The sequence below is a fragment of the Mercenaria mercenaria genome, chromosome 1 (assembly GCF_021730395.1).
Source record: "Mercenaria mercenaria strain notata chromosome 1, MADL_Memer_1, whole genome shotgun sequence".
Lineage (NCBI taxonomy): Eukaryota > Metazoa > Mollusca > Bivalvia > Venerida > Veneridae > Mercenaria > Mercenaria mercenaria.
This window is the reverse complement of record NC_069361.1, coordinates 10700776-10728385: the sequence shown is the minus strand read 5'-3', so window position 1 is coordinate 10728385 and position 27610 is coordinate 10700776. Positions and strand designations below refer to the sequence as shown.

The 27610-nt window shown below is 36.9% G+C and overlaps 2 protein-coding genes across 2 annotated transcripts in view; one reads left to right on the top strand and one right to left on the bottom strand.

Annotated features, from left to right (window-relative positions):
- The window catches only part of LOC123544999 (serrate RNA effector molecule homolog), a 30701-nt gene extending 27337 nt beyond the window's left edge, over positions 1–3364 (bottom strand). The window contains exon 1 of the mRNA XM_053539577.1: positions 3237–3364. The gene's annotated coding sequence lies outside the window, so the exon portion shown is untranslated. The remainder of the gene's footprint in view (positions 1–3236) is intronic.
- Positions 3365–3441: 77 nt separating this feature from the next.
- Positions 3442–26346, top strand: LOC123545000 (DNA replication complex GINS protein PSF1-like). The gene is made up of 6 exons (XM_053539591.1): positions 3442–3598; positions 9465–9529; positions 9767–9862; positions 10323–10413; positions 12515–12631; positions 22899–26346. The coding sequence occupies exons 1-6, from the start codon at positions 3524–3526 to the stop codon at positions 23016–23018; spliced, it is 564 nt and encodes a 187-aa protein (XP_053395566.1). The 5' UTR covers positions 3442–3523; the 3' UTR covers positions 23019–26346.
- Positions 26347–27610: the final 1264 nt, after the last annotated feature.

Genomic DNA, 27610 nt, shown 5'->3' with positions numbered 1-27610 from the left:
GCAACAGTGCAGGATAAACAAGAGCTGTCCATAAGACAGCCAAGCTCGACTATTCGAAATATTGTCACAGAAGCTGGAAATTATTACCCAAAATGTTAAATATCAAAAGAGTTTTAAGTTCAAAAGGGGACATATCAGAGTTATGGGACTTGATGCTATCAACTAGTTTTATAACCCCGAAGAAACATGTTAAGTTTCAATTCAATATCTGCATTAGTTTTGGGGATAGTAACTTGCATGTAAAACTTTAACCAGAATTTTCTAAGTCCAAAAGGGGGCATAATTTGCTCAAAATACATGTTAAGAGTTATGGAACTTGACCCAGTGAGGTAGGTAATTGATCTAGAAAAAGAATAAATAAGTTCCAAATCTATATGCCTTTTAGTAATAGCTGTATGTACTTGCACGCAAAACTTTAACCAGAATTTTCTAAGTCCAAAAGGGGGCATAATTTGGCCAAAATACATGCCAGAGTTATGGGACTTGACCCAGTGAGGTAGGTAATTGATCTAGAAAAAGAAAAAATAAGTTTCAAATCTATATGCCTTTTAGTAATAGCTGTATGTACTTGCACGCAAAACTTTAACCAGAATTTTCTAAGTCCAAAAGGGGGCATAATTTGGCCAAAATACATGCCAGAGTTATGGGACTTGACCCAGTGAGGTAGGTAATTGATCTAGAAAAAGAAAAAATAAGTTTCAAATCTATATGCCTTTTAGTAATAGCTGTATGTACTTGCACGCAAAACTTTAACCAGAATTTTCTAAGTCCAAAAGGGGGCATAATTTGGCCAAAATGAAGGTCAGAGTTATGGGACTTGGTGCTATCAACTAGTTTTATAACCCCGAAGACACATGTGAAGTTTCAATTCAATATCTGCATTAGTTTTGGAGATAGTAACTTGCATGTAAAACTTTAACCAGAATTTTCTAAGTCCAAAAGGGGGCATAATTTGCTCAAAATACATGTTAGAGTTATGGAACTTGACCCAGTGAGGTCGGTAATTGACCTAGAAAAAGAATAAATAAGTTTCAAAGCTATATGCCTTTAAATGATAGCTGTATGTACTTGCATGCAAAAAACTTAACCAAGGTGTGACGCCGACGCCGACGCCAGGGTGAGTAGAATAGCTAGACTATTCTTCGAATAGTCGAGCTAAAAAGGTAAAAGCAGTTAAAATCCCTGTACATAGAGCTAGCGGCGACAACTGGCAAGCCCTGCCTTGAAAGTGTCCAAGGTCTGGGCTGCGACGACGTGCTCTGGCAGCTGGTTCCACAATCGGATGCCGGCTGGAAAGAAGGAGTGTCTGTAAGTGTCAGTCCTACAGAAAGGCAGTGCATATCTCAAGGTGTGACCACGTGTGGAGAGTGCTGTTGTGTGGAGGAACAAGTCTTTATGGATGTCTACTAGGCCGTGTGTAATGCGGTACATCATCACCAGTCTACTGTCTGATCTTCTTTGTTGTAAAGAATCCCAGCCAAGGTTCGATATCATCTGGCTGGTGCTGCTGGTGGTCTTGTAATCCCCCATCACAAACCTGGCTGCTCTGCGCTGGACCGCTTCCAGTTGCTGGATGTTTCTGCTGGTATGAGGGTCCCAGGCGGCTGAAGCATATTCAATTACCGGCTTTACCAGGCTGTTGTAACATTGGGCTTTGACTCCCTGTGGGCATCTTGAGAGGTTGCGTCGAAGGAAGCCAAGCGTGTTGTTTGCTTTCTTGGTCTTGTTGTCCACATGAGCATTCCAGGAAAGGTTCTCAGTTAATGTCACACAAAGATACTTGCCGGAAGTGACTACTGATAAGTCATGGCCATGGATGGTATAAGTGGCTTTGATAGGGTTTCTCCTTTTGGTTATTCTAACAACCTCACACTTGGATGGGTTGAAATCCATCTGCCAGTCCTTTTCCCACTGTTGCAGCTGGTCCAGGTCCTTCTGTAGTGCTATCGTGTCCTGCTGTGACCGTATCTTCCTATAAAGGAGACTATCATCTGCGAACAGGCGAGATGTTGATGTCGCTTTCTGTGGCAGGTCATTAATGTACAAAAGGAAGAGAAGAGGGCCAAGAACGGTGCCTTGTGGTACTCCGGAGGTGACAGGCGCAGCTGTTGATGAATGTCCTTCGACAAGAACCTGTTGACTACGGTTGGAGAGGAAACTGTGGATCCATTTGATGGTGTTGCCGCCGATCCCATAATGATCCAGTTTCAGGAGGAGTCGCTGGTGCGGAACCTTATCGAAGGCTTTGGAGAAGTCAAAAAGGATCGCGTCGATTTGTTCCCCTTCGTCAAGCGCTGCAGCAAGGTGCTGTATGGTGAGGAAAAGTTGGCTGTCACACGACCTTTTCTTCCGGAATCCATGCTGGTTGTCAGAAAGGATGTTATGTTTGTCTAGGTGCTGCACGACCTGGCTGTGGATGATATGTTCCATCACTTTGCAGCAGATGGAGGTAAGGGAGATGGGCCTGTAGTTCGAGGCTAAGCTTTTGTCGCCTTTTTTGAAGACAGGAGTAACCAAAGCCTGTTTCCAGTCGTCAGGAACTCGACCTTGTTGTAGTGAGGCTTGAAGCACCAATGTTAGGGCTGGGGCTATTTCTGCTGCGCATTCCTTCAAGAATCTTGATGGTATGGCATCTGGTCCCTGGGCCTTGTGTGGATTCAGGTCGTTCAAAAATTTCTGGACACCCTTGTAGTGGATGGTAATTGGTTGCATCCTCAGAGAGGGGCTGCCAGACATAGAGGGCATATTACAAGTGTCTTCATCCGTGAATAATCAGCTTGATAGTAATAATGGCCGCAATCCTTTAACCTTTAATCTGTAATTGTTTTATTCAATCAGCTTAATTATAATAATGACGGCATTCTAAGATGTTTTCAGACCTATCATTGAATGGGGTCAAAATGTCCAAGGAGTTGGGGTTGAAATGTCTTGGGGTCGAATTTGTTTCTTGGGGTTGAAATGTCTTGGGGTCGAAATGTCTTGCTAGCTCTGGGGTCTTCCTCCACCAAAGCTGGAAAGATGCAGCACTGCCAACTTATTCACCTTTAATTAACTAATATATATAGTAAATGATTTCTGGGACTGTGCTGCCGACTGAATTTTTCAGGAAAAATAGCCACGATATTTATTGCCCATGGCCAAATCTCGACATGCACGAGTTCACATGATGTTAAACACCTAAATATTCACAAGACTTATTCACTGTTTATTCCTCAAACATTAATCGAAAAGATTACCTGTTACTTCTCAATGAAAGACTTAAAAATCAACAAACAAATTGTGATACAAACAAATTGTGATCAATTTCGCACGCCGTTACTTCGCCCTCTACCGGTGTTTACAAATTCATTGCTGGTTCTTTCTTTGATCTGCGTATGTACGTAATATTTTGAATGAATAGAAGGAACCAATAACTCTTTTTTTCCCGTTTTTGATTAGTCAGTATTAACCAATCATTTTTCGCGTAACAAGTCGTACTTCACCGCTGCGGGAAAATCAAAACAAATTTTGTCATAAACGTAAAATGCTAGCTGAAAAGGCTCTTGAATTGATACGTGAGCTACAAAGGTCAACAGATGGAACGTTGTCCCCATTCAATGTAAATAATTCCAACATATTGGATTAATTCCGTTTGTTCTTTAGATTTTTATTTAGTTTTCGCGATGGCCGTCATATAGTCTTTATCAGGTTAAAGGTCAGTAATTCAAATCCTTCTTTGTTTCATATAAAAAACGACAACTTCATGTCGTCTTTACATATCTTTAGAGAACATCACTTTTTCCTACACCAATTTTTCATGAAAGTTCTATCACAAGTTAACGCAAAAATGAAAAGAAAATAGGGGTTGAATAGTTCCTAGTGAAATGCAGTCAGTTGTGGTCTGCTACCCTAAAAATGGCGCATATTTGCTCTCCTCCGCGCAATAAACACTCTACTTCCGGTTTCGATCTGCAAAACTTGCCATGTGGTTGTTGAACATGAAAACCGTCTCATTTCATGCAGAATGTATTCTAGTAGCGAAAAGTGTGATTAAAAGCACTCGTTCTACACGAATTTGCGTAGAAAATGGGGGAAATTAGGATCTATTTATTATGGACTTCTTTCGACTACACCACGGAAGCACATTTTCGACCGATTACTGACCTTATTCCTGTAAGATAATGTTTCTTATCAATTTCACACCATTTTCATATCTATTTCCAAGAAAGATGTAATACCAAACATATTGCCAAGTTTCATTGTGAAATTTCGAGATTTTAGAGAAATACAGACATTTAATAGAGCCACCCCCTACCATTTACAAGGCTAAATTTTTGGCCCTATGGTCCTTTTATTGCATATTTTGGTAAAAGTTTCACTTTTTGGCATCATTTTTCACTGGGATTCTGAAATATCATTCATTCCGTCATGAATAAGACCCAGAAGGATGCTTTTGTGCATTTTCTGACATTCTGGAGACAAAGTATTGGCTTTTTAATCCAGAAATCGCTGCTGGAATAGGCGCATCTACATAAAATAAGGTCAAAATTCAAAATTTTCAAATTTCATTATCATTTCGCATTGGAAACACTCTTTTATATCATATACAACCGATTTATGGCTATAAGACTAATTGCGATGTGTTTCGAGAATAGTCTTATTTCAGCTCTTATAGGTTAAAGGTCAGTAATTCAATCTTCTTTGTTTCATATAAAAACGACAAACTTCATGTCGTCTTTACATATCTTTAGAGAACATCACTTTTTCCTACACAATTTTTCATGAAAGTTCTATCACAAGTTAACGCAAAAATGAAAAAAAAAATAGGGGGTTGAATAGTTCCTAGTGTAAATGCCAGTCAGTTGTGTCTGCTACCCTAAAAATGGCGCATATTTGCTCTCCTCCGCACAATAAACCCTACTTCCGGTTTCGATCTGCAAACTTGCCATGTGGGTTGTATGAACATGAAAACCGTCTCATTTCATGCAGAATGTATTCTAGTAGCGAAAAAGTGTGATTAAAGCACTCATTCTACACGAATTTGTGTAGAAAATGGGAAAATTAGGATCTATTTATTATGGACTTCTTTCGACTACACCACGGAAGCACATTTTCGACCGAATTACTGACCTTATTCCTATCAGGTCTAGGAAAGTGGAGTATAATTTTACAGATTATCTGTAAATTTACAGATAATCTATAAATTTACAGATTTTTCAATCTGTAAATTTACAGATCAAGTGTTTGAAAACTGCTAAAATTATATTTAGATACAAAATCACAGCTTGAAATTAATTGATTTACTTATGGTATGTATAAATAAAGGTCAGTTGTAACTTTCAGTCATTTCTGTTGACTTTGATTTTTCTGAAAATGCCAAAAAATCAAAGTCAACAAAAATGGCTGAAACCCACAAATGACCTTAATTTATGCATGCTGTAAATAAACCAATTAATTCCAAGCTGCGGTTTTGAGGATAAAATGAAATGAAATGAATGGAAACTGGCTGTGTCCCGCCAGATTGGAGAAGTGCAGTTGTTGCCCCTGTTTATAAGAAAGGCCCGAAATCCAAGGCCAGTAACTACAGGCCAATATCTCTCACCTGCATAGCTTCCAAATTATTGGAACACATTCTAGTCTCCAACATCATGACACATTTTGACAATAATGACCTCTTAAGCCAGTACCAGCATGGCTTCAGATCTAAGCATAGCTGTGAATCACAACTGATCAGCTTTACACAAGAAGTTTACGACAACCTTGAGCAAGGTCAACAAACGATGTAATAGTAATGGATTTTAGTAAAGCATTCGACAAGGTTGATCACAATAATTGATATTTAACTTAATGAGCTGGGTGTCCACCCTCTGGTATCACAGTGGATAAAGTCATTTCTGAAGGGTCGAACCAAAGAGTAGTTGTAGACGGCTGCACTTCTGACACCCTGCCTGTCCTGTCCGGTGTCCCTCAGGGATCACGTCTAGGGCCCTGTCTCTTTCTGGCTTACATTAATGACCTACCGATTCTATTAGAAGTAAGGCAAGACTGTTTGCAGATGATACCATAGTATACCTTACAGTCATAGTTCCTCATCTGATGCCCAAACACTACAAAAAGATTTGTACGCCTGAAAAGTGGGAACTGGACTGGTCAATGGAATTCAATCCAGACAGTGTGAGGTGCTGAGAATTACTCGCAAACGAAACCCTGTCAGTTTCCTTACACCTGCTGACAGGAACTGAAATCTACGATACCGCTAAATACTTAGGTGTTACACTAACTAAAGACTTAAAATGGTCTGAACATATTAATACTATTTCCTCTAAAGCAAACAACTCTCTTAAATTCATCAAAGAAATGTTCAGACAACAAACAAAAGGTCAAGAGAAGCCTATAACACCTATGTCCGTCCACAACTCGAGTATTGCTCATCCATCTGGCACCCTGGCCAAAAGTCCCTCTCATACAAGTCGAAAAAAGTGCAAGATCAGCTGCACGGTTTATCTTTAACGACTATAACTATACAAGCAGTGTAACCCAGATGATTAACACCCTAAACTGGCAAACTTTAGAACAACGGCGCATACAATCTTCTCTATCTATTTTTACAAAATCCGAACAAATCATGTATGCGTCGACCATAACCATCTAACTCCGACCAGAAACCTGAACTACCTAATTCCACAGTCACGTACTCAATACCACATGAATTCCTTCTTCCCCCGTACAATCAGACTATGGAATGGCCTTCCCCAATATGTACAGTCCAGCCCCAGCCTCAACATATTTGCTGAGCAGCTGGCCACTGTACATCTGCAGTAACTTCCTTCACTATGTTTTTTAACTTAGCACCTGTAGTAATTTTTATTCTTTGCACCTAATGAGTTTTCTCATTTTTAACACTGCCCAGACAAGCGCCTTCCAGTCATAATCGTTAATGATTGTTGGAAGTATCATGTAGATGTAGAGATGTAGATGTAGATAAATGTTATTTCATCAGTTTTCAAACACTTGATCTGTAAATTTACAGATTGAAAAATCTGTAAATTTATAGATTATCTGTAAATTTACAGATAATCTGTAAATACTCCACTTTCCTAGACCTGTTTATGCCAATTTTATGGTCATATATCGGTCATATGGTACTAACTCAATTTCCATAGGTTTCCGGTCATGGGCCTTTCCCACATTTAAATTTTTGATGCCACCTACTCAGGATGAATGAACTATCCAAGAACTATCGAAAAACTGCAAGAAATATACATGCTGACATCACTTTTGAGCTCATGGGTGTACCATAGTTATAACACAGGTGACAGTAACTACCTAGAATACAGTATGGGTCTGTGAGCCATATGCATTTAAATTTACTACAATTATAATGTTTTCTTAGGAAAAAAATGACAAAAAGCCATTTCGAAAAAAATGTTGCTCCTGTGACAATGAGCCATGAGAAAGGTGATCAAGAACAGTTTGACATGTGCATTGCTTCCAGGTCCGTATTTTTTTTTTCAAAACAATATTTCCTTATCAATGGTTGGCCGCCTTTTCGGCAATTAAGATTAATCTTCAGAAAAACCTTTCTTCAAAACCCAGTTCAAAACGTTTACGAAATCATGAGCGAGCAATCGGCGTACGAAACGATGTGATTTCTCACCCGAATAAATCCCACACATTTTTCGCACCGAAGTCTCCCCCCTAAAACAAATCAAGTACACCATGTCAGTTAAAAGTAGCACTACAAGCAGTCAGAATAGGCTTAATGTAAACTAAGAAGACTAAAAATAAGGTTCAATTCTACTTAATTACTTACCAGTTGTTATTTATTTGAATTTGGTAAATAATCCTCGTGAGCCATCGCTGCTTGTTTATATTCAGGTACTCTTTGGATTTTATCGCTACGTTTGAAATACGTAAACTGTCTCTGCCAATGAAAACGTTCTTTACAACCACCGTCTTGTCAACGGTAATCATGGCAGGCGAAGGTAATTTCCAAAAGCGAAAATGTTAAATAGAGAATTTGTAAGTAACAAAGTAGGATTGAACCTAGTTTTTGGTCTTGTTAGTTTGTGTTTAGTCTGTTATGAATGGTTATAACGTTATTTTAAACTCTCACTGTGTGCTTGATGTGTTTTAGAGGGGAGACTTTGATGCGAAAAATGTGTGGGATTTATACGGGTGGAGAAATCACTATCGTTTCGTATGCCGTTGCTCGCTCGTGATGCGTAAACGGTTTGGAACTGGGTTTTGAAGTAAGGTTTTTCTGAAAGATTAATCTTTTGCCGAAAAGGCGGCCAACCATTGATAAGGAAACATTGTTTTGAAAAAAAAATACAGACCTGGAACATTGTTTTGAAAAAAAAATACAGACCTGGAAGCAATGCACATGTCAAACTGTTCTTGATCACCTTTCTCATGGCTCATTGTCACAGGAGCAACATTTTTTTCGAAATGGCTTTTTGTCATTTTTTTCCTAAGAAAACATTATAATTGTAGTAAATTTAAATGCATATGGCTCATGGACCCATACTGTATCCTAGGTATGTTACTGCCACCTGTGAGTTATAATTGTATATATATAGTCAAAAAAGTATAAAATACGCAGAACGGCAACTGGCTGTAATCTCGCGTGATCTTGTGTCAGACCGTGAATCGGCATTATCTTAGTAAAAGCAAACATTGGCAAGCAAACCTTTCGTATCGGACTGTGAAAACTTTCGCAACGCTATACTTACTCGTCAACTTAGTTCCCTCAGTCACGCAGATGCACTCAAAAGGTTGAAATTACATTCCGATTTCAAAAAAGTGTAAAACATATAATTTGTAGATGCGTACATGTATTTCATTTTGTTCTAAACAGTGCATCGCAAGTTTACTTACAAAAACACAGTACTTTCTATTGATTTTTTATGTAGATTTCAATACCATTTTATTCCTTTTTTGTAACTTAGAAAAAATGACCCCTTGAAATTGAAAATGACCCCCAAAGTCAAACATGAAGGGGTCATAATGACCCCCTATCAAAATTTCCAAGGGAAAACCCTGTGCATCCGTCCAATTTTGTCTGGACCATAACTTTGACATGCGTGGACCAATCTTGTTTATATTTGGCATGAATGTTTACCTCAATGAAAAGGCATGTCCCTATCTCAAAGGTCAAGGTCACAGTTGGAAGTCAAAGGTCAAATTGAAGTTTGTCCGGAGCATTTCTTTTTCTTGCATGGTGGGATTTTGACGTAACTTGGCATGAAATTTCACCATTACGAGACGAAGTCATTGTCATGCACAAGAACTAGGTCTAAGGTCAAGGTCACAAGGAGCTGGTGGGCTCGACATTTTGCCCATGGGCATACTTGTTTTTTAGGCCTTACCATTCTTGTTTCATATTTCATCAATGCTTGTTCCATTGTTCCATGTTTCATCAAAATACCACTTGTCATGCCTGTCTCATATTTCACACAAATACGGCTTGTTTCATGTTTCAGGAAGACAGAGTCAGACAGGTTTTAGAGGAAATGAAAGCTCTTTTTGATCAGAACCAAAAAGATGTGTAAGTTTTATTACTAGATACTGCTAAAAATATGTTCACATAAATAGTTATGGCTCGTGTTCAAAAAATATTGCTTAAACTATGGAAGGACAGTTTAAAAGCTTTATAGCTGCTGACAGAACAATGTAACAGGACTTATATGAACATCAGATAATTGAAAATTATTATTTTATTAAAAGTATTTTAAGTTTAATGGATAAAGAATGTATGGTCATGAAAACCTGTTTTATCATACAGGAGTGCTACTGTGGCTGGTGAAAGTGGGCTATTTTCAGGAGTTCAGCTAAGACATGCTGCTTTAGAAAGAAATAAAAGATGTCTTCTTGCATACTTGTAAGTCTTTAGTTTATACTAATTTATTTTAGCTCGATTGTGATGAAAGTTTTAAGCTTATCTGAACCACTCTGGAGTCCCCTTCCAGGAAAACCCACTACTTGTGTCATATGAGAACTCCTGGTCATGACCCCAGTGGGGCTCGAACCCACGACCCCTGAATTGAGCAGCTGACACTATAACTACTAGACCACCGCTCCCCTACTTGTAAGTCTTTGCCACCAGACAATAGGAGTGTCTTCTTTTTTGTAATGTTTGTAATTAAAAAATATTATATTCTATGATAACAGAATAAACTGTTAAATAGTAAGTATTTTATGTTTAAAAAAATATGTTTAAGTTTAAACCAGATTTTTCTAGAAGTAGAAACTGTAAATTTAAGTCTTCTTCTCTTACCAATAGTTGAAATATTTCTGTTTTAGGATGTTGCTGTGGAGTTAGATAATGTAATTTCTTTCAGGTACAACAGAATACTAAAGATCCGGAACATGAGGTGGGAGTTTGGCAGTGTTTTACCACAAGACATCAAATATAACCTCTCTGAACAAGAAGTAGGTCATTTCTTTCATGGTGTTGTGAAAGATAATTAGTTAAATATATTTTGTCCACTCTGTACCTTTATGCATTCCATAAATATTACCTCGCTGTTCAGAGCTGCAGATAACAGCAGTATTTCCATAATTTATACAAATTATTTTAAACAAATATAAGAACTTTTTAGCTCACCTGAGCAATGCTCAGGTGAGTTTTTCTGATCGCTCGATATCCGTCGTCTGTCGTTTGTCAACATTTAGCTTGTGTATGCGATAGAGGCTGTATTTTTCAATTAATCTTCATGAATGTTGGTCAGAATGATAACCTTGATGAAATCTAGGCCAAGTTCGAAAATGGGTCATCTCGGATCAAAAACTAGGTCACTAGGTCAAATCAAAGAAAAACCTTGTGTATGCGATAGAGGCTGTATTTTTCAATTGATCTTCATGAATATTGGTCAAAATGATTGTCCTGATGAAATCTAAACAGAGTTCGAAAATGTTTCATCTCGGGTCAAAAACTAGGTCACTAGGTCAAATCAAAGAAAAACCTTGTGTATGTGATAGAGGCTGTATTTTTCAATTATTCTTCATGAATATTGGTCAGAATGATAACCTTGATGAAATCTAGGTCGAGTTTGAAAATGGGTCATCTCTGGTCAAAAACTAGGTCACTAAGTCAAATCAAAGAAAAACCTTGTGTATGCGATAGAGGCGGTATTTTTCAATTGATCTTCATGAATTTTTGTCAGAATGATTACCTTGATGAAATCTAGGCCGAGTTCGAAAATGGGTCATCTGGGGTCAAAAACTAGGTAGCTAGGTCAAATCAAAGAAAAACCTTGTGTATGCGATAGAGGCTGTATTTTTCAATTGATCTTCATGAATTTTGGTCAGAATGATGACCTTGATGAAATTTAGACCAAGTTTGAAAATGGGTCATCTGGGGTCAAAAACTAGGTCACTAAGTCAAATCAAAGAAAAACCTTGTGTATGCAATAGAGGCTGTATTTTTCAACTGATCTTCATGAAATTTAGCCAGAATGATTACCTTGATAAAATCTAGGCCTTGTTTGAAAATGGGTCATCTGGGGTCAAAACCTAGGTCACTAGGTCAAATCAAAGAAAAACATTGTGTATGCAATAGAGGATGTATTTTTCAATTGATCTTCATGAAATTTGGTCAGAGTGATTGCCTTGATGAAATCTAGGTCGAGTTTGAATGTGGGTTATATGAGGTCAAAAACTAGGTCACTAGGTCAAATTAAAGAAAAATCTTGTGTATGCGATAGAGACTGTTTTTTTTTTTTCAATTGATTTTTATGAAATTTGGTCAGGATGATTGCCTTAATGAAATCTAGGTCGAATTTGAATATGGGTCATCTGAGGCCAAAAACTAGGTCACTTGGTCAAATCAAAGAAAAAACTTGTGTATGTGATAGAGGCTGTATTTTTCAGTTGGTCTTCATGAATTTTGGTCAGAATGATTGCCTTGATAAAATCTAGGTCGAGTTTGAACATGGATCATCTAGGGTCAAAAACTAGGTCATATCTAAGAAAATGCTTGTTTTATCGCAAGAGACCAATTTTTTGTATTTGTTTCCATGAAGTCACTAGGTCAAACATGTTTTACACTGTTATGGTGTGTTTCTTAGGTGAGCGACCTAGGGCCATCCCGGCCCTCTTGTTTAAAAATCATACCATAACATAACAACATAAAAGAACTACTAGTTAAACAATAATATTTTATTTATATTTTCTGCTAGCTAAAATAGCCTACCAGCTAATTTGTGAAGCCTACCAGTTAACCTCAGGTTGCTGCAATAATGCAAGCTATTCTGATTTCTCATTATGTTACTTGTAATCATTCTTATGTGTACGTCATGCATTAGTTTTGTTCAAAAACAAAAAGAATCCTTTATAAAAATGAACAATAATGTTCCTTTCATGAAAAAAAAATGTTTTGAAGAGAATTGCTTGGTATATATATATATTTTAGACAAGCTAAAACTAGCTAGTAACGGTACATTCCAAGACCACTAGCTATTATAAAATTCCACTAGCATTTAGCTTGTATGCTTGTCAAAATTTGAATCATGTTTACAGTCATATTTTGCAGGTACAGTGGTTTAACAAATACAACAAATGTTTAGCTAACTATATGAGATCAATAGGAGGGACTGGAGGCCTTGACCTTACACAAGACATGAAACCTCCAAAGACATTGTATGTAGAGGTAAGGGTAGTATTAATAATAAAATCTGTAAAAAGATCCTTTTGAAGCATAGAATGCAACAAAACAGAATAATAGCAGACTCGATTTGATTGAGTCTGTTGATAAGAGGTAATGAAATGTGCAACACCTCTCTTGCCTTCTAGCACCTGCTTATGCGGAACTCTGTCACACATATATTAAATGGACTCCATGATCCCAAAGGACCAGAAAATATAACAACACTGAATCCAAGTACTGGGAGACTTTTTACAGACGCCACTGTAAGTTAATCTTAAAACTTCTTCATTGAGAGGGGTATCAGCCTTCTTACAAACAGGTTGGGTTGCACTAGAATTATACTCTGCATGGTCCTTAATTGACAAGTTGAGTGCTGTCAGACAACTAGCAAGCAGTCATTGAGCATCGTTAACGTAATGATGTGAACCATTAAATTGTTTCTACAGTCAATGTTAAAGAAATGAATTTGTTCTTTACTTAATCTTTATACTGATAAAATTGTTAAGCTGTCAACAATTAAATAGACTAAGTATTTGGTTCTTATTAAGAATATCAAGTATGAACCGTTACAGATACTGAGTTTTTGTGTACATCCGTCGTTCCTTTTTAGTTCACCTGAGCCAAAGGCTCGGTGTGAGCTATTCTGATCACTCACTGTCCGGCGTCCGTGAACTTTTACTTTAAACAGCATCTCCTCATAAACCGCTAGGCCAATTTCATCCAAACTTAACTTGGTCCGAGAGCTCACAGACTTTTATTGCAACAATTGAGGCCAAAAGAAGTTTATACATTTTTGGAAACAATATTTCATATCCTCCATGAAAACCCATTTCTTAAGTGTCAAAGCCGTGCCTATCTATATTTTGTTCACTTATGTTTGTGATAGGGGTGGTAAAACTCACTTGTAAAAATTTAGGGGGTAGGGTAAAGTTTACGTCTAACAGTTTTTTCACTGTTTAATTACAGTAGCTATATGATTGTCATTTAATGTATATATGTCAACCAATGTCAGCAAAAAGAAATTCATCAAAAAGGAATGAAGGGCAAACTTGATATTTAAGGTCAAAGGTCAAACTTATGTATAAATCACATAAATTGGCATATTTGAAATTTATTTTTATTCTTAAAAATTAGTTTGTTATCATAAATCACTCAGCTTTATATATGTAATGTGTATATATCGGTCAAAGTCAGAAATACAAATCTTATTGCAAAACGCCAAGGTCAACTCTGATAATTAAAGGTCAAATTTCATTTTCATGCAAAAATATGAAAAATGGTACATTTACTTTTCTAACGTTTTTAATTTGTATTCACATTGTTAGTCACTGAAGTTAATTCGTTTTAATGTCTGTATATCAGGTAAAGTCAGCAGTGCAAAGGTAACCCCAAAACTGCCAAGGGTAAAGCTTATATCAAAGGTCAAAGGTCAAATTTTTGTGAAAAATTGCATGAATAGTTTCCTTTTTGAATTATAACAGCTATTTCTGATCATTATTTGTAATTGCTCGTAATTTATTTTAATGTATATTTGTCCGACAATATCAGTAATAAAGATATCGTCTAAAATCAGACAAGTTTAAATGTGATATTAAGGGTCAAAGGCCATTTTCAAGTAAAAGAATGAAAAAATAGCCCTTTAACTTTTCTACTTGTTTATGATATTTTGTCGATATTAATCAACAATATCAGTTCATTTTCATGTATAAAAAGTAGGCGATATCTGGTATGCACATATTATTTCAAAACGTTCAAGGTCAACCATAATTTCAAAGGTCAAAGGTCAAAAAAGTGAATAAAATGTGCAATAATATCACCTGTTTGAAAAGTTTTTATTGTTAAAAAGTATTTGTTTTGTCATTTTAGTAACTGATCGTCTTTTTCATTTTACTGTATATATGTCAGACGATGTCATGGAAGAAAAAGTAAGTTAAGGTCGAACCTGGTATTAAAGGTCAGGGGTCATTTTTGTGTAAAAGATCGAATTGTAGCATACTTATTCATTACTTTGTTCAAAAGTAATAGCTCTTGTTAGAATTTTCTGTTAGCAATTTATTTTAATGTATACATGTCAAGCTAGGTCAAGAATGTAGGTTTTATCCAAATAAGGCAAAGCCAAACCGATTATCAAAGGTCAAAGTTCAAATCTGCGTGAAAATTAGCCAAATATCTAGTATTTTTGCAATGATGTTTCATTATTTTTTTGAGGGTATTTAAAAACTATTACCCAATTATTATTCATTTTAAAGTATATATAACAGATGATATCATTCTTGAAATAATAATGAAAAATTAGTCAAGGTCAAATCTGACATTAAAGGTCAAAGGATAGGGCCTTCAAAAAAAGCTCGATATTATGAAAACAAAACTGGCTGGAACAAGTTGTGGAGTAAATGCAAAGATCCTCTGCAAGTCTACACAGGCAACGTACGGTACATAGCAGAGTATGCATCAACCTCATTGGTACCTGCTTCTAAAACCAGTAAAGATAAACTAGGCAAGGTTAAATTTCAGGTCTGAGGATAATCCCGGGACAATGAAAACAACTCAAATAAACTAAATCGAAAAGAGAGCCAATCCTGAACCATAAGAGATAAGACGAGAGTACAAAGCTTTTGTCCATGCAGAGAAGGCAAGGAGACTACCATCCCACCCACTCCACTCACAATTCGAGAGCAGAACCAAGAACAGACTGAAAAGACAGAGTCTTAACCACATCGTCAAAAAAACTGCAAAAAAGGGAAAGCAGCAGCACTGGACACAGAGGCAGAGCTGCTGAGCCCAAAGAATGGGTTCCCAGACAATGTGCTCCCAAAATCAGATTGGAGGTGATAGGAGTAGAAGAAAAGGGAAAGCAACATCAGGCTTACCAACAGTCTCGTACGCTAGAAATGATCAATAACCGCTATCCAGCACACTGTTGGATCCAAGAATATACCAATGGATCAGTGGAAAAGGCAGTTCAGAAAGCTTGGGGAGGTGCCTACATCAAATTTTCAGACAGCTCCTCCTTCATACTCTCTCATACAGTCGGCAAGAGATGCTCCAACTACAGATCCAGATGCAAGCCCTCACATCGGCAACACTCGAACAGTATGAGCGAGGAGAAAAGGGACAATATATTCTTAACAGACCCCAAATCAGCTCTTCAGGCTCTCTCAGCAGGTCCATCAGACAACTTAATCAGACAGCTGTTGAAAAACATCAATCTCCTGCCTGAGAACAACAATGTAGCATTTCGATAGATTCCTGCACATGTTGGTGGGCATAGCAGGAAATGAAGCTGCGCACAAACTTGCAAAGACAGCAACCAGGCAAATACAGCCCCAACCTCCAACTTCATACAGAGAAGCTCAGACTCTGCGGAAGAACAGCTTTGTGTCAGATTGGAAAAACATAAATGGAGGTTACCTGCCAAATCAGGACTGTCTACACAAGCTAAACAGCCAATTAACTGTCTTCTGTCTATGCACTTAAGACTGTGGCCTGAGAAAACATATGAAGAAGCTGGAAGTTGCAGAGAAAGCTAAATGTCAGTGCGGATCAGAGAAACAAACACAGTTTCACATTCTTCAGAGCTGTTCCTATCTGGAAGAAGCACGCCAGGAAGTTTGGCCAACAGACATCCCATTTGAGACCAAGCCGTGGAGAGATATCAGCGACCTGCAGAATACGGTGCAGTTCATTGCCGCATCTAATCATTAAATATAAAACGGCCATAAGAAGATGGAAGGCAGTAAGGAAGTAAGAAATTAAAGGCTAACATTAAAATAAATTAACAGCAAGTTACAACAAGATATGTTTGAACAAAAAAAAAATAAAATAACAGTGATATCTTTTGAATTTATTACCCGAAAATGAATTTTAAACTTTAACATCAGGGCTGATCTAGACCCATGTCTTATGATATCTCCATTGTTGATTTTGATCCATATATATACATGTATGAAACCTCAAGGAATAACCATAAGATATTAATAATGACAAAATACCTTTAAACAGTGAAGAGTATTGCAAAAATGCTATTTTTTGCGGTCTTTCACGCAAATTTCACCTTTTACCTTTGACATAAGCTTTACCAATTATTTTTTTAAAATTAGATCTGCATTGCTGACATTGATTTTCAAATAAACATAAGACAGAATTATTTTCAATGAACAAAATGGCAAGATAATTTGTAACGAAGAAAAAATAAAAAATGCTGTACTTTGAATTTTTACATGAAAATGACATTTGACCTTTAATGTCAGGTTTGACCTTGACTTATTTTCCATTATTATTTCAACAGTGATATTGTCAGTTGTATATATTTTAAAATGAATACTAATCAGTTTTACTAGTAGTGACAGAAATAACCTACACAATAAGAATCAAAGCCTTGAAATGCCTGATGGTTGCGGGTTTTTGGTAGATTTAGTTTCTGTTTAAATGCCAATCTATGAATGTACATGAATGAGAAACAAATACAAATTTAATGTTCCTCATATCTAAGATGAACTCTGTCACACCCAGATTGTGATGTAACCATGGGCTGGAATACCTTATCATTAATAGATCTTATGTAATCTAAATGGTCAGTGTGAGTGTATACAGGTTGAATAAGAACTGCTTGTTCATTGATAATTCATCCGCACTGTTCATGAATGGGACTATTTTGTGCAGCACATGAACATCTTTTGGACGTGATTCGGAATAAAATAAAGATGCTTTGGTTGTCAGAAATACACTTTAACTTTTGTAGCGGGATAAACCCGCAACCAAAATCAGTGCAAATTTCTTGTTATTTTGCGAATTCTTACACAAATTTGACCTTTGACCTTTGATAATAGGTTTGCTTTTCACTTATAATGATAAGACCTACATTGCTGACCTTGCTTAACATGTATACATTAAAGTAAATTGCTACAGTGAATTATAACAACAAGCTATCTTTGATCAAAGTAATGAGTAAGTATGGAAAAGGTTGTAATTTTTTATACAAAAGTGACCCCTGACCTCCAATACCAGGTTTGACCTTGACTTATTTTCTCTTTCATGACATCGTCTGACATATATGCAGTAAAATGAACAACGATCAGTTACTAAAAATGACAAAACAAATACTTTAAAACAATAACAATTATTACAAACTGGTGATATTTTTGCAAAATTTTACTCACTTTTTTTACCTTTGACCTTTGAAATTACGGTTGACCTTGAAATTTTTGAAATAATATGTACATACCAAATACCGCCTACTTTTTATACATTAAAATGAACTGATATTGTTGATTAATATCGACAAAATATCATAAACAAGAAGAAAAGTTAAAGGGCTATTTTTTTCATTCATTTACTTGAAAATGACCTTTGACCCTTAATATCACATTTGAACTTGTCTGATTTTAGACGATATCTTTAGTACTGATATTGTCGGACAAATATACATTAAAATAAATTACGAGCAATTACAAATAATGATCAGAAATAGCTGTTATAATTCAAAAAGGAAACTATTCATGCAATTTTTCACAAAAATTTGACCTTTGACCTTTGATATAAGCTTTACCCTTGGCAGTTTTGGGGTTACCTTTGCACTGCTGACTTTACCTGATATACAGACATTAAAACGAATTAACTTCATTGACTAACAATGTGAATGCAAATTAAAAACGTTAGAAAAGTAAATGTACCATTTTTCATATTTTTGCATGAAAATGAAATTTGACCTTTAATTATCAGAGTTGACCTTGGCGTTTTGCAATAAGATTTGTATTTCTGACTTTGACCGATATATACACATTACATATATAAAGCTGAGTGATTTATGATAACAAACTAATTTTTAAGAATAAAAATAAATTTCAAATATGCCAATTTATGTGATTTATACATAAGTTTGACATTTGACCTTAAATATCAAGTTTGCCCTTCATTCCTTTTTGATGAATTTCTTTTTGCTGACATTGGTTGACATATATTCATTAAATGACAATCATATAGCTACTGTAATTAAACAGTGAAAAAACTGTTAGACGTAAACTTTACCCTACCCCCTAAATTTTTACAAGTGAGTTTTACCACCCCTATCACAAACATAAGTGAACAAAATATAGATAGGCACGGCTTTGACACTTAAGAAATGGGTTTTCATGGAGAATATGAAATATTGTTTCCAAAAATGTATAAACTTCTTTTGGCCTCAATTGTTGCAATAAAAGTCCGTGAGCTCTCGGACCAACAGGAATGTTCCTTGGGTGAAGCTCTACAAAATTTTTTCAAAGAATTGAATTCTATGCTGAACTCTGGTTGCCATGGCAACCAAAAGGAAAAACTTTAAAAATCTTCTTCTCAAAAACCAGAAGACCTAGAGCTTAGATATTTGGTGTGAAGCATTGCCTAGTGGACCTCTACCAAGTTTGTTCAAATCATGACCCCAGGATCGCTTGATTTTACATAGGAAAATCTTAAAAAATCTTCTTCTCAAAAACCAGAAGCCCTAGAGCTTAGATATTTGACATGTAGCATTGCCTAGTAGACCTCTACTAAAGTTGTTCAAATCATGATCCCAGGGTCAAAATTGACCCCGCCCCAGGGGTCACTTGATTTTACATAGATTTCTATAGGAAAATCTTCAAAAAAATTTAAAAAATAAACCAGAAGGCCTAGAGCTTAGATATTTCACATGTAGCATTGCCTAGTGGACCTCTACAAAATTTGTTCAAATTGTGACCCCCGGTGTCAAAATTGACCCCGACCCAGGGGTCACTTGATTTTACATAGGAAAATCTTCAAAAATTTTCTAAAAATAAACCAGAAGGCCTAGATCTTAGATATTTGACATGTAGCATTGCCTAGTAGACTTCTACAAAGTTTGTTCAAATCATGACCCCCAGCATCAAATTGACCCCGCCCCATGGGGTTACTTGATTGTACATAGAAAAATCTTCAAAATTTTCTAAAAATAAACTAGAAGGCCTAGATCTTAGATATTTGACATGTAGCATTGCCTAGTGGACCTCTACAAAATTTGTTCAAATCTTGACCCAGCCCCAGGGATTACTTGATTGTACATAGGGAAATCTTCATAAATTTGCTAAAAATAAACCAGAAGGCCTTGATCTTAGATATTTGATATATAACATTGCCTAGTAGCTTAGATATTTGACATGTAGCATTGCCTAGTGGACCTCTACAAAATTTGTTCAAATCTTGACCCAGCCCCAGGGATTACTTGATTGTACATAGGGAAATCTTCATAAATTTGCTAAAAATAAACCAGAAGGCCTAGATCTTAGATATTTGATATATAACATTGCCTAGTAGACTTCTACAAACTTTGTTCAAATCATGATCCCCGGGGTAAAATTGGCCCCGCCCCATGGGTTACTTGATTGTACATCGGAAAATCTTCCAAAAAATTTCTAAAAATCATCAATTTGACATTTGAAACATGTAGCTCATATTACTCAGGTGAGCTATCCAGGGTCATCATGACCCTCTTGTTAGATCATCTGAGCACAAAGTGCTCTTTGCAAGTTTATAGCATCCTTGTATGTCCATTGTCTATCCATTTATCATAATAATAATAATATAAAAACAGAGTCAGTTTCAGCCAAGCTTCACAGGAATGTTCCTTTGTTGTTCCAATTTAGATTTCTTCAAGTATATGTCATCCATGAAGAATTGTGGTTGCCATTCTTACCAAAAGGAAAAACATAAAAAAATTCCTTGGTTAACCTTCTACCAAAATTTAACCAAATTCCGTCAAATCATTCTGTTTTGTTTAAAAACACAGCTGCAGGAGGTGGTGCTAGTTTTCCCTACATGGCATTGTACAGGTTTCATAACCCTGTTTTGCCTTTTTACAAAATTATGCGCCTTTTTTAGTAGCGGTGTAACGATACATCGAACTATCGATGCATTGCGATACTAAGTGTCCCGATAGCATGCATCGATAGAAAAGTCATGATCCAGTAACAATCGTCGATAGTTTCTTCAACAATCGATAGTTTCGATAGTTTTGAAATTTTAGTAAATACAGAAATTATTTATAATTTATAAACCAAGAAACAGAGCCAGCTTTCATTTACGCCTCGGAAAATGTTTACGTCTCCATTACAATAATTACCCTCACGGAATTTAACTACCATAAAGGACTGAGAAGTCTGGGAGATAATTAATAAATTTAGTTTCTTAGAAACTGTGTTTAAATATATTTAAATAACCTGTTAATCTTAGATGAGAAAATGTACTATGGACAATGAGAAAGAAGGCTACTTGTATTATACAGCAAACTGTTCGGTAGGGCCCTTCATTTAGTGCTGGTACACCTTAATCCGATCCGTTAATTTTCGTCTTTTTCGATGCTTTGAGTTATTAGACATGTTGACATTCGCAACAAAATGGCCGATTCGTTTGAGTATACCTTGCATAGGTTTATTGTTTTACTTATTGGTCCAAAGTTAAGGAAGGCAAGAAATATTTAATGTTAAAATTATTTCTGTCCATTTCATTGATACAAACATCTCAATGTGTGTTAACAGCAATTATAAACAGTGCCGTCTCTTACACTGTGTAACAATGCCAGTTGGTAGCTTTACTGTATAAAATATGATGGCCGATAACTATTGCAATAGTACCGCAATAGTAACCTGCAATAGAATAGTATCGCAATAGTTTTTAAGCAATATCAATAGTATTGCAATAGTCAAAATTGGCCTCAATAGTCACCCCTATTTTTTAGCTCACCTGAGCCAAAGGCTTATGGTGAGCTTTTGTGATCGCTCAATGCCCGGCGGCGTCCGGCCATCAACATTTTCTAAAAAAAATCTTGAAAACCACTGGGCAGAATTACACCAAACTTCACTGGAATGATCCTTGGGTGGCCCCCTTCCAAAATTGTTCAAAGAATTGAATTCCATGCAGAACTCTGGTTGCCATGGCAACCAAAAGGAAAAACTTTACAAATCAATTTATCTAAAACTGCATGGCATAGAGCCTTACTATTTGGCATGTGACATCATCTAATGGTCCTCTATGAAAATCGTTCAAACTGTGTCCCTGGGTTGAAAAGAGGCCCCGCCCCGGGGGTCACAAGTTTTACATAGACATATAGGAAAAAACTTTAAAAAAATTCTTGTCTGAAACTGCAAGGCTTAGACTTTTGATATTTGGAATGTTGCATGGCCTTGTGGTCCTCTACCAAAATTGTTCAAATTATAACCCTGGGGTGAAAAGAGGCCCTGCCCTGGGGGTCCCAAATTTAACATGGACTTATATAGGGAAAAAAATCTTTTTGTCTGAAAGTTCAAGGCCTAGGCTTTTGATATTTGGTTTGTAGCGTTGCCTAGTGGATCTCTAACAAGATTGTTCAAATTATGCCCCAGGGGTGAAAAGAGGCCCCGCCTTGGGGTCACTTGTTATATGAGTCATATCGGAATAAATACTTCAAAAATTATCAGGTCATATTTCCTAGACTGTTTAATTATAATTACCTGATGACCCCGAGCTATAAGGGTTCACGTGAAGTTGACCTACTGACCTACTTTCTTGTTTTTTAAGATACAGCCTTGAAATTTGGATGACATGTACAGTTTTACACACCGATCTTAAAACTGACCTTCAGTGACCATGAATGTGACCTACTGACCTACTTCCTAATTATTTAGCATCGGTTTGCCATTTTAAACATGTGGCTCATATTACTCAGGTGAGCGATTCAGGGTCATCATGACCCTCTTGTTGACTTTCATATTCATTCGACAAGGCTGTTGAATAGTTACGTGATGCTGTCCTCTGACAGCTCTTATAACTTTTAGTTGATTAAGATTCTTGGTAGTGTCTCTTTGTATCATATCATCCCCCACCCCCCACATCCACCCCACTGTCCCCATATATATGTGTGTATGAATAATCTTACTATTTACTAATCCTTGGTTTCTTAGTATCCAATTTCTACCCCAACCACCCACCACCACCCCTCTCTACCTATTTTCTTACTTAACCTGCCCACATTTAGTGGAAACTTTTGAAAATCTTTTTGTCCTATTTCAAAATAATGTCAGATATTTTCCTTGTGAGTTCCTTCAACAAATGTGTTCAAGCAAGGTTAACTGCCCTCTGTTGCATAACTGAAAACAGTTGAAGAATGGGACTGGAACCTAAACAGACAGCTTCTTTATTCCAGTTTCCTCAGATAATACCTTTTTTCACTGCCCAGCAAGGAAAATGCAGAGCACACCATCTCATCTGTGTTTAGAAGACTACACGTTTATATTTCTTACTTCAGGTGCGATGTTTAGTGGACCATGGCGAGTTTGAAACACAGGATGGAAATATCATTGTTTTAAAGAAAAATAGTCAGGTAATCTTTACTTCAAATTTATCCATTTTAAAGTGCTTTGTTTAATTTGGAAAATGATATGCTAGGGCATGCAGATACTACCATGTCAGTCTGACTGTAGGTCCAGATTTGTTCAAATAAGTATATTTTTATGTCTCCCCCAGGAGACATATTGTTTTTGCCCTGTCCGTCCGTCCTTCCGTCCGTCCGTCCGTCCGTACGTACGTACGTCACACTTCATTTCCGAGCAATAACTGGAGAACCATTTCACCTAGAACCTTCAATCTTCATAGGGTTGTAGGGCTGCTGGAGTAGACGACCCCTATTGTTTTTGGGGTCACTCTGTCAAAGGTCAAGGTCACAGGGGCCTGAACATTGAAAACCATTTCCGATCAATAACTAGAGAACCACTTGACCCAGAATGTTGAAACTTCATAGGATGATTGATCATGAAGAGTAGATGACCCCTATTGATTTTGGGGTCACTCCTTCAAAGGTCAAGGTCACAGGGGCCTGAGTATTGAAAACTATTTCCGATCAATAACTAGAGAACCACTTGACCCAGAATGTTGAAACTTCATAGGATGATTGGTCATGAAGAGAAGATGATCCTTATTCATTTTGGGGTCACTCTGTCAAAGGTCAAGGTCACAGGGGCCTGAACATTGAAAACCATTTCCGATCAATAACTAGAGAACCACTTGACCCAGAATGTTGAAACTTCATAGGATGATTGAATATGCGAAGTAGATGACCCCTATCGATTTTGGGGTCACTTCATTAAAGGTCAAGGTCACAGGGGCCTGAACATTGAAAACCATTTCCGGTCAGTAACTTGAGAACCACTTGACCCAGAATGTTGAAACTTAATAGGATGATTGGTCATGCAGAGTAGATGACCCCTGTCGATTTTGGGGTTACTCTGTGAAAGGTCAAGGTCACAGGGGCCCAAACATTGAAAACCATTTCCAGTCAGTAACTTGAGAACCACTTGACCCAGAATGATGAAACTTCATAGGATGATTGGTCATGCAGAGTAGATGACCCCTAACGATTTTAGGGTCACTCTGTTAAAGGTCAAGGCCACAGGGGCCTGAACATGGAAAACCATTTCCAACCAATAACTTGAGAACCTCTCGACCCAGAATGTTGAAACTTCATAGGATGATTGAACATGCAGAGTAGATGACCCCTATTGATTATGGGGTCAGTCTATTAAAGGTCAAGGTCACAGTGGCCTGTTCATGTAAAATAATTTTTTGGAAATAACTTGAGAACCACTTGACCTACAATGTTGAAACTTAATAGGATGATTGGACATGCAGAGTATATTACCCCTATTTATTTTGAGGTCACTTCATCAAAGGTCAAGGTCACAGGAGCCCGAACAGTGACTTGAGAACCACTAGGCCAAGAGTGTTGAAATTTAGCGGGATGACTGGACATGCCAAGTAGATGATCCCTATTGCAGCCAACCATCAGTGTCTCTTTGACTTTCGCTCCTGACCCCTATTGACTTCTTGCCTATAGGACTTTGCATTGGGGGAGACATGCGCTTTTTTACAAAAGCATTTTCTAGTTTTCTTAGGATTTCACCCAGACTTACACATATTATCAGGACTTTTATGCATTATGCCATGTTAAGGAGTTATGTCCCCTTTGAAATATTGTAGTCATTATGAATGCTTGTAAGGATAACTTTTTCAACAGTATACAATAGATCTGACTCGATCATACAAAAATACGCTTTCATGTTTTCAGAACAGATATGTATGTACTTAACTTGAGATAGGAGTTTTGGACCTTTGAAATTTTACTAAAAGCTGCATGTTTCTGTTTATTATGCCCCCACACAGGTCCCTAGTTTAGGAATTATTTCCCTTTGTTGTTACTATAAATAGCTTATATTGTAACTATTATTATTAGCCGTACCACTTTTCTCTGGTACAACATTCATATTGTACCCAATTTTTAGGTGTATTTTGACCTATCGTTTTTATATGCCTGTCTGAAAGACAGGACGTATAATGGGAACGCCCCTGGTGGATGGGCGGGCAGCATCCACAAACTTTGTCTGGAGCATTTCTTTTTCAAGCATGGAGAGATTTTGATGTAACTTGGCAAAAATGTTCACCACCATGAGACGGTCATGCGCAAGAACCAGGTCCCTAGGGCTAAAGTCAAGGTCACAGAGGCCAAAGGTCAGATACAAGAATGACTGTCCAGAGCATTCCTTATTATACCCCCACCAAACATGTTTGAGGGGGGTATATAGGAGTCAGTCCCGTCGCGTCCCATCGCGTCCCGTCCCGTCGCGTCCCGAAATCTATTATCTCAGTTATTACCAAATGGATTTGATTCAAACTTAAAATACATGTTCCACCTTATCACCCACATCATGTGACACAAGGTGCATAACTCTTGACACCAAGTTTTCATGAATTATGTCCCCTTTTACTTAGAATTTAGGGTTAATTTTGCTGTATTTTCACTCTATCTCAGTTATTACTAAATGGATTTGATTCAAACTTAAAATAGATGTTCCACCTCATCACCCACATCATGTGACACAAGGTGCATAACTCTGACACCAATTTTTTTTATGAATTATGCCCCTTTTTACTTAGAATTTAAGGTTGATTTTGATGTATTTTCACTATATCTCAGTTTCTACTGAATGGATTTGATTCAAACTTAAAATAGATGTTCCACCTCATCACCCACATCATGTGCCCACATCATGTGACACAAGGTGCATAACTCTGACACCAAGTTTTCATGAATTATGTCCCCTTTTACTTTAAATTTAAGGTTGATTTTGATGTATTTTCACTATATCTCAGTTATTGTACCCCCCGACAACAAAGTTGTAAGGGGGGGTATACTGGTTTCAGGTTGTCTGTCTGTCTGTCTGTCTGTCCGTCTGGTCGTCTGTCCGTAGACGCAATCTTGTGCGCACCATCTCTCCTTATCCCCTTGATAGAATTTAATGAAACTTCACACAAATGATCAGTACCAACAGTAGTTGTGCATGGGGCATGTTAGGTTCTTTTAGAAAAAAAAATTGCAGAGTTATGGGACTTTGTTTTTTTGTTACTATACTATATACATAGACACAATCTTGTGCGCACCATCTCCTCATCCCCTTGACACAATTTAATGAAACTTCACACAAGTGATCAGTACCAACAGTAGTTGTGCATGGGGCATGTTAGGTTCTTTTAGAAAAAAAATTGGCAGAGTTATGGGACTTTGTTTTTTTGTTACTATACTATATACATAGACACAATCTTGTGCGCACCATCTCTCCTCATCCCCTTGACACAATTTAATGAAACTTCACACAAGTGATCAGTAACAACAGTAGTTGTGCATGGGGCATGTTAGGTTTTTTTCAGAAAAAAAATTTACAGAGTTATGGGACTTTGTTTTTTTGTTACTATACTGTATACATAGACACAATCTTGTACGCACCATCTCTCCTCATCCCCTTGACACAATTTAATGAAACTTCACACAAGTGATCAGTACCAACAGTAGTTGTGCATGGGGCATGTTAGGTTCTTTCAGCGACAAAAATTGCAGAGTTATGGGACTTTGTTTCTTGTTAACATACTATGTACATACAGTCTGCATATGCAATCTTGTGCGTGCCTGATCTACCAAACCCTTACACACAATTTAATGAAACTTCACACAAGTGATCAGTACCAACCCTAGTTGTGCATGGTGCATGTTACATTCTTTTAGATAAATATTCTGCATAGTTATGGGACTTTGTTTTTTGTTACTATACTGTATACATACAGTCTATATACATACAGTCCACATAATTATGCAATCTTGTGTGCGTCAAATTGCAATGTACTGTGTCAGTGCATGCGGGAGGTACATTCATCACCTTTAGTGATAGCTCTAGTTACAAAATGGATTTGATTCAAACTTAAAATAGATGTTCCACCTCATCACCCACATCATGTGACACAAGGTGCATAACTCTGACACCAATTTTTCATGAATTATGCCCCTTTTTACTTAGAATTTAAGGTTAATTTTTATGTATTTTCACTATATCTAAGTTACTACTGAATGGATTTGATTCAGACTTAAAATAGATGTTCCACCTCATCACCCACATCATGTGACACAAGGTGCATAACTCTGACACTAATTTTTCTTGAATTGTGTCCCCTTTTACCTAGAATTTAAGGTTAATTTTGATGTATTTTCACTATATCTCATTCTGATTGGCTTAGAGCCAAAGGGAAGTAACCTTTTTTTTAACTTTTGTATGCAGTTTCTTCCCCTTAAATTCCAGGAATTAGTCTATTTTAGAAATCCTATTTTTAGATTTTCAATATTTTAGGTATTTTTCTAACTTTTTTATTATAAGTCCTATGTAAAAAGTAAATACATTTTTCTGTGGTAACATGGGTCGGTTTAAAATTGCACATAATAAAAAAAAAAACTTGGAAGGTTTTTAATGTTTTGGGATCATACCCCAAAACAAAGGCCCCCCTTTCCCACCACCTAAACCCTTTATTGTCTTTCGGTTCAGTTTCTTTATACTACATCTTAGTATCCCTCATCCACATCCTGCCATTCACCCTCAAATACCACTACGACTTCCACCATTCGTTTCTTAACTTTCAACTTAG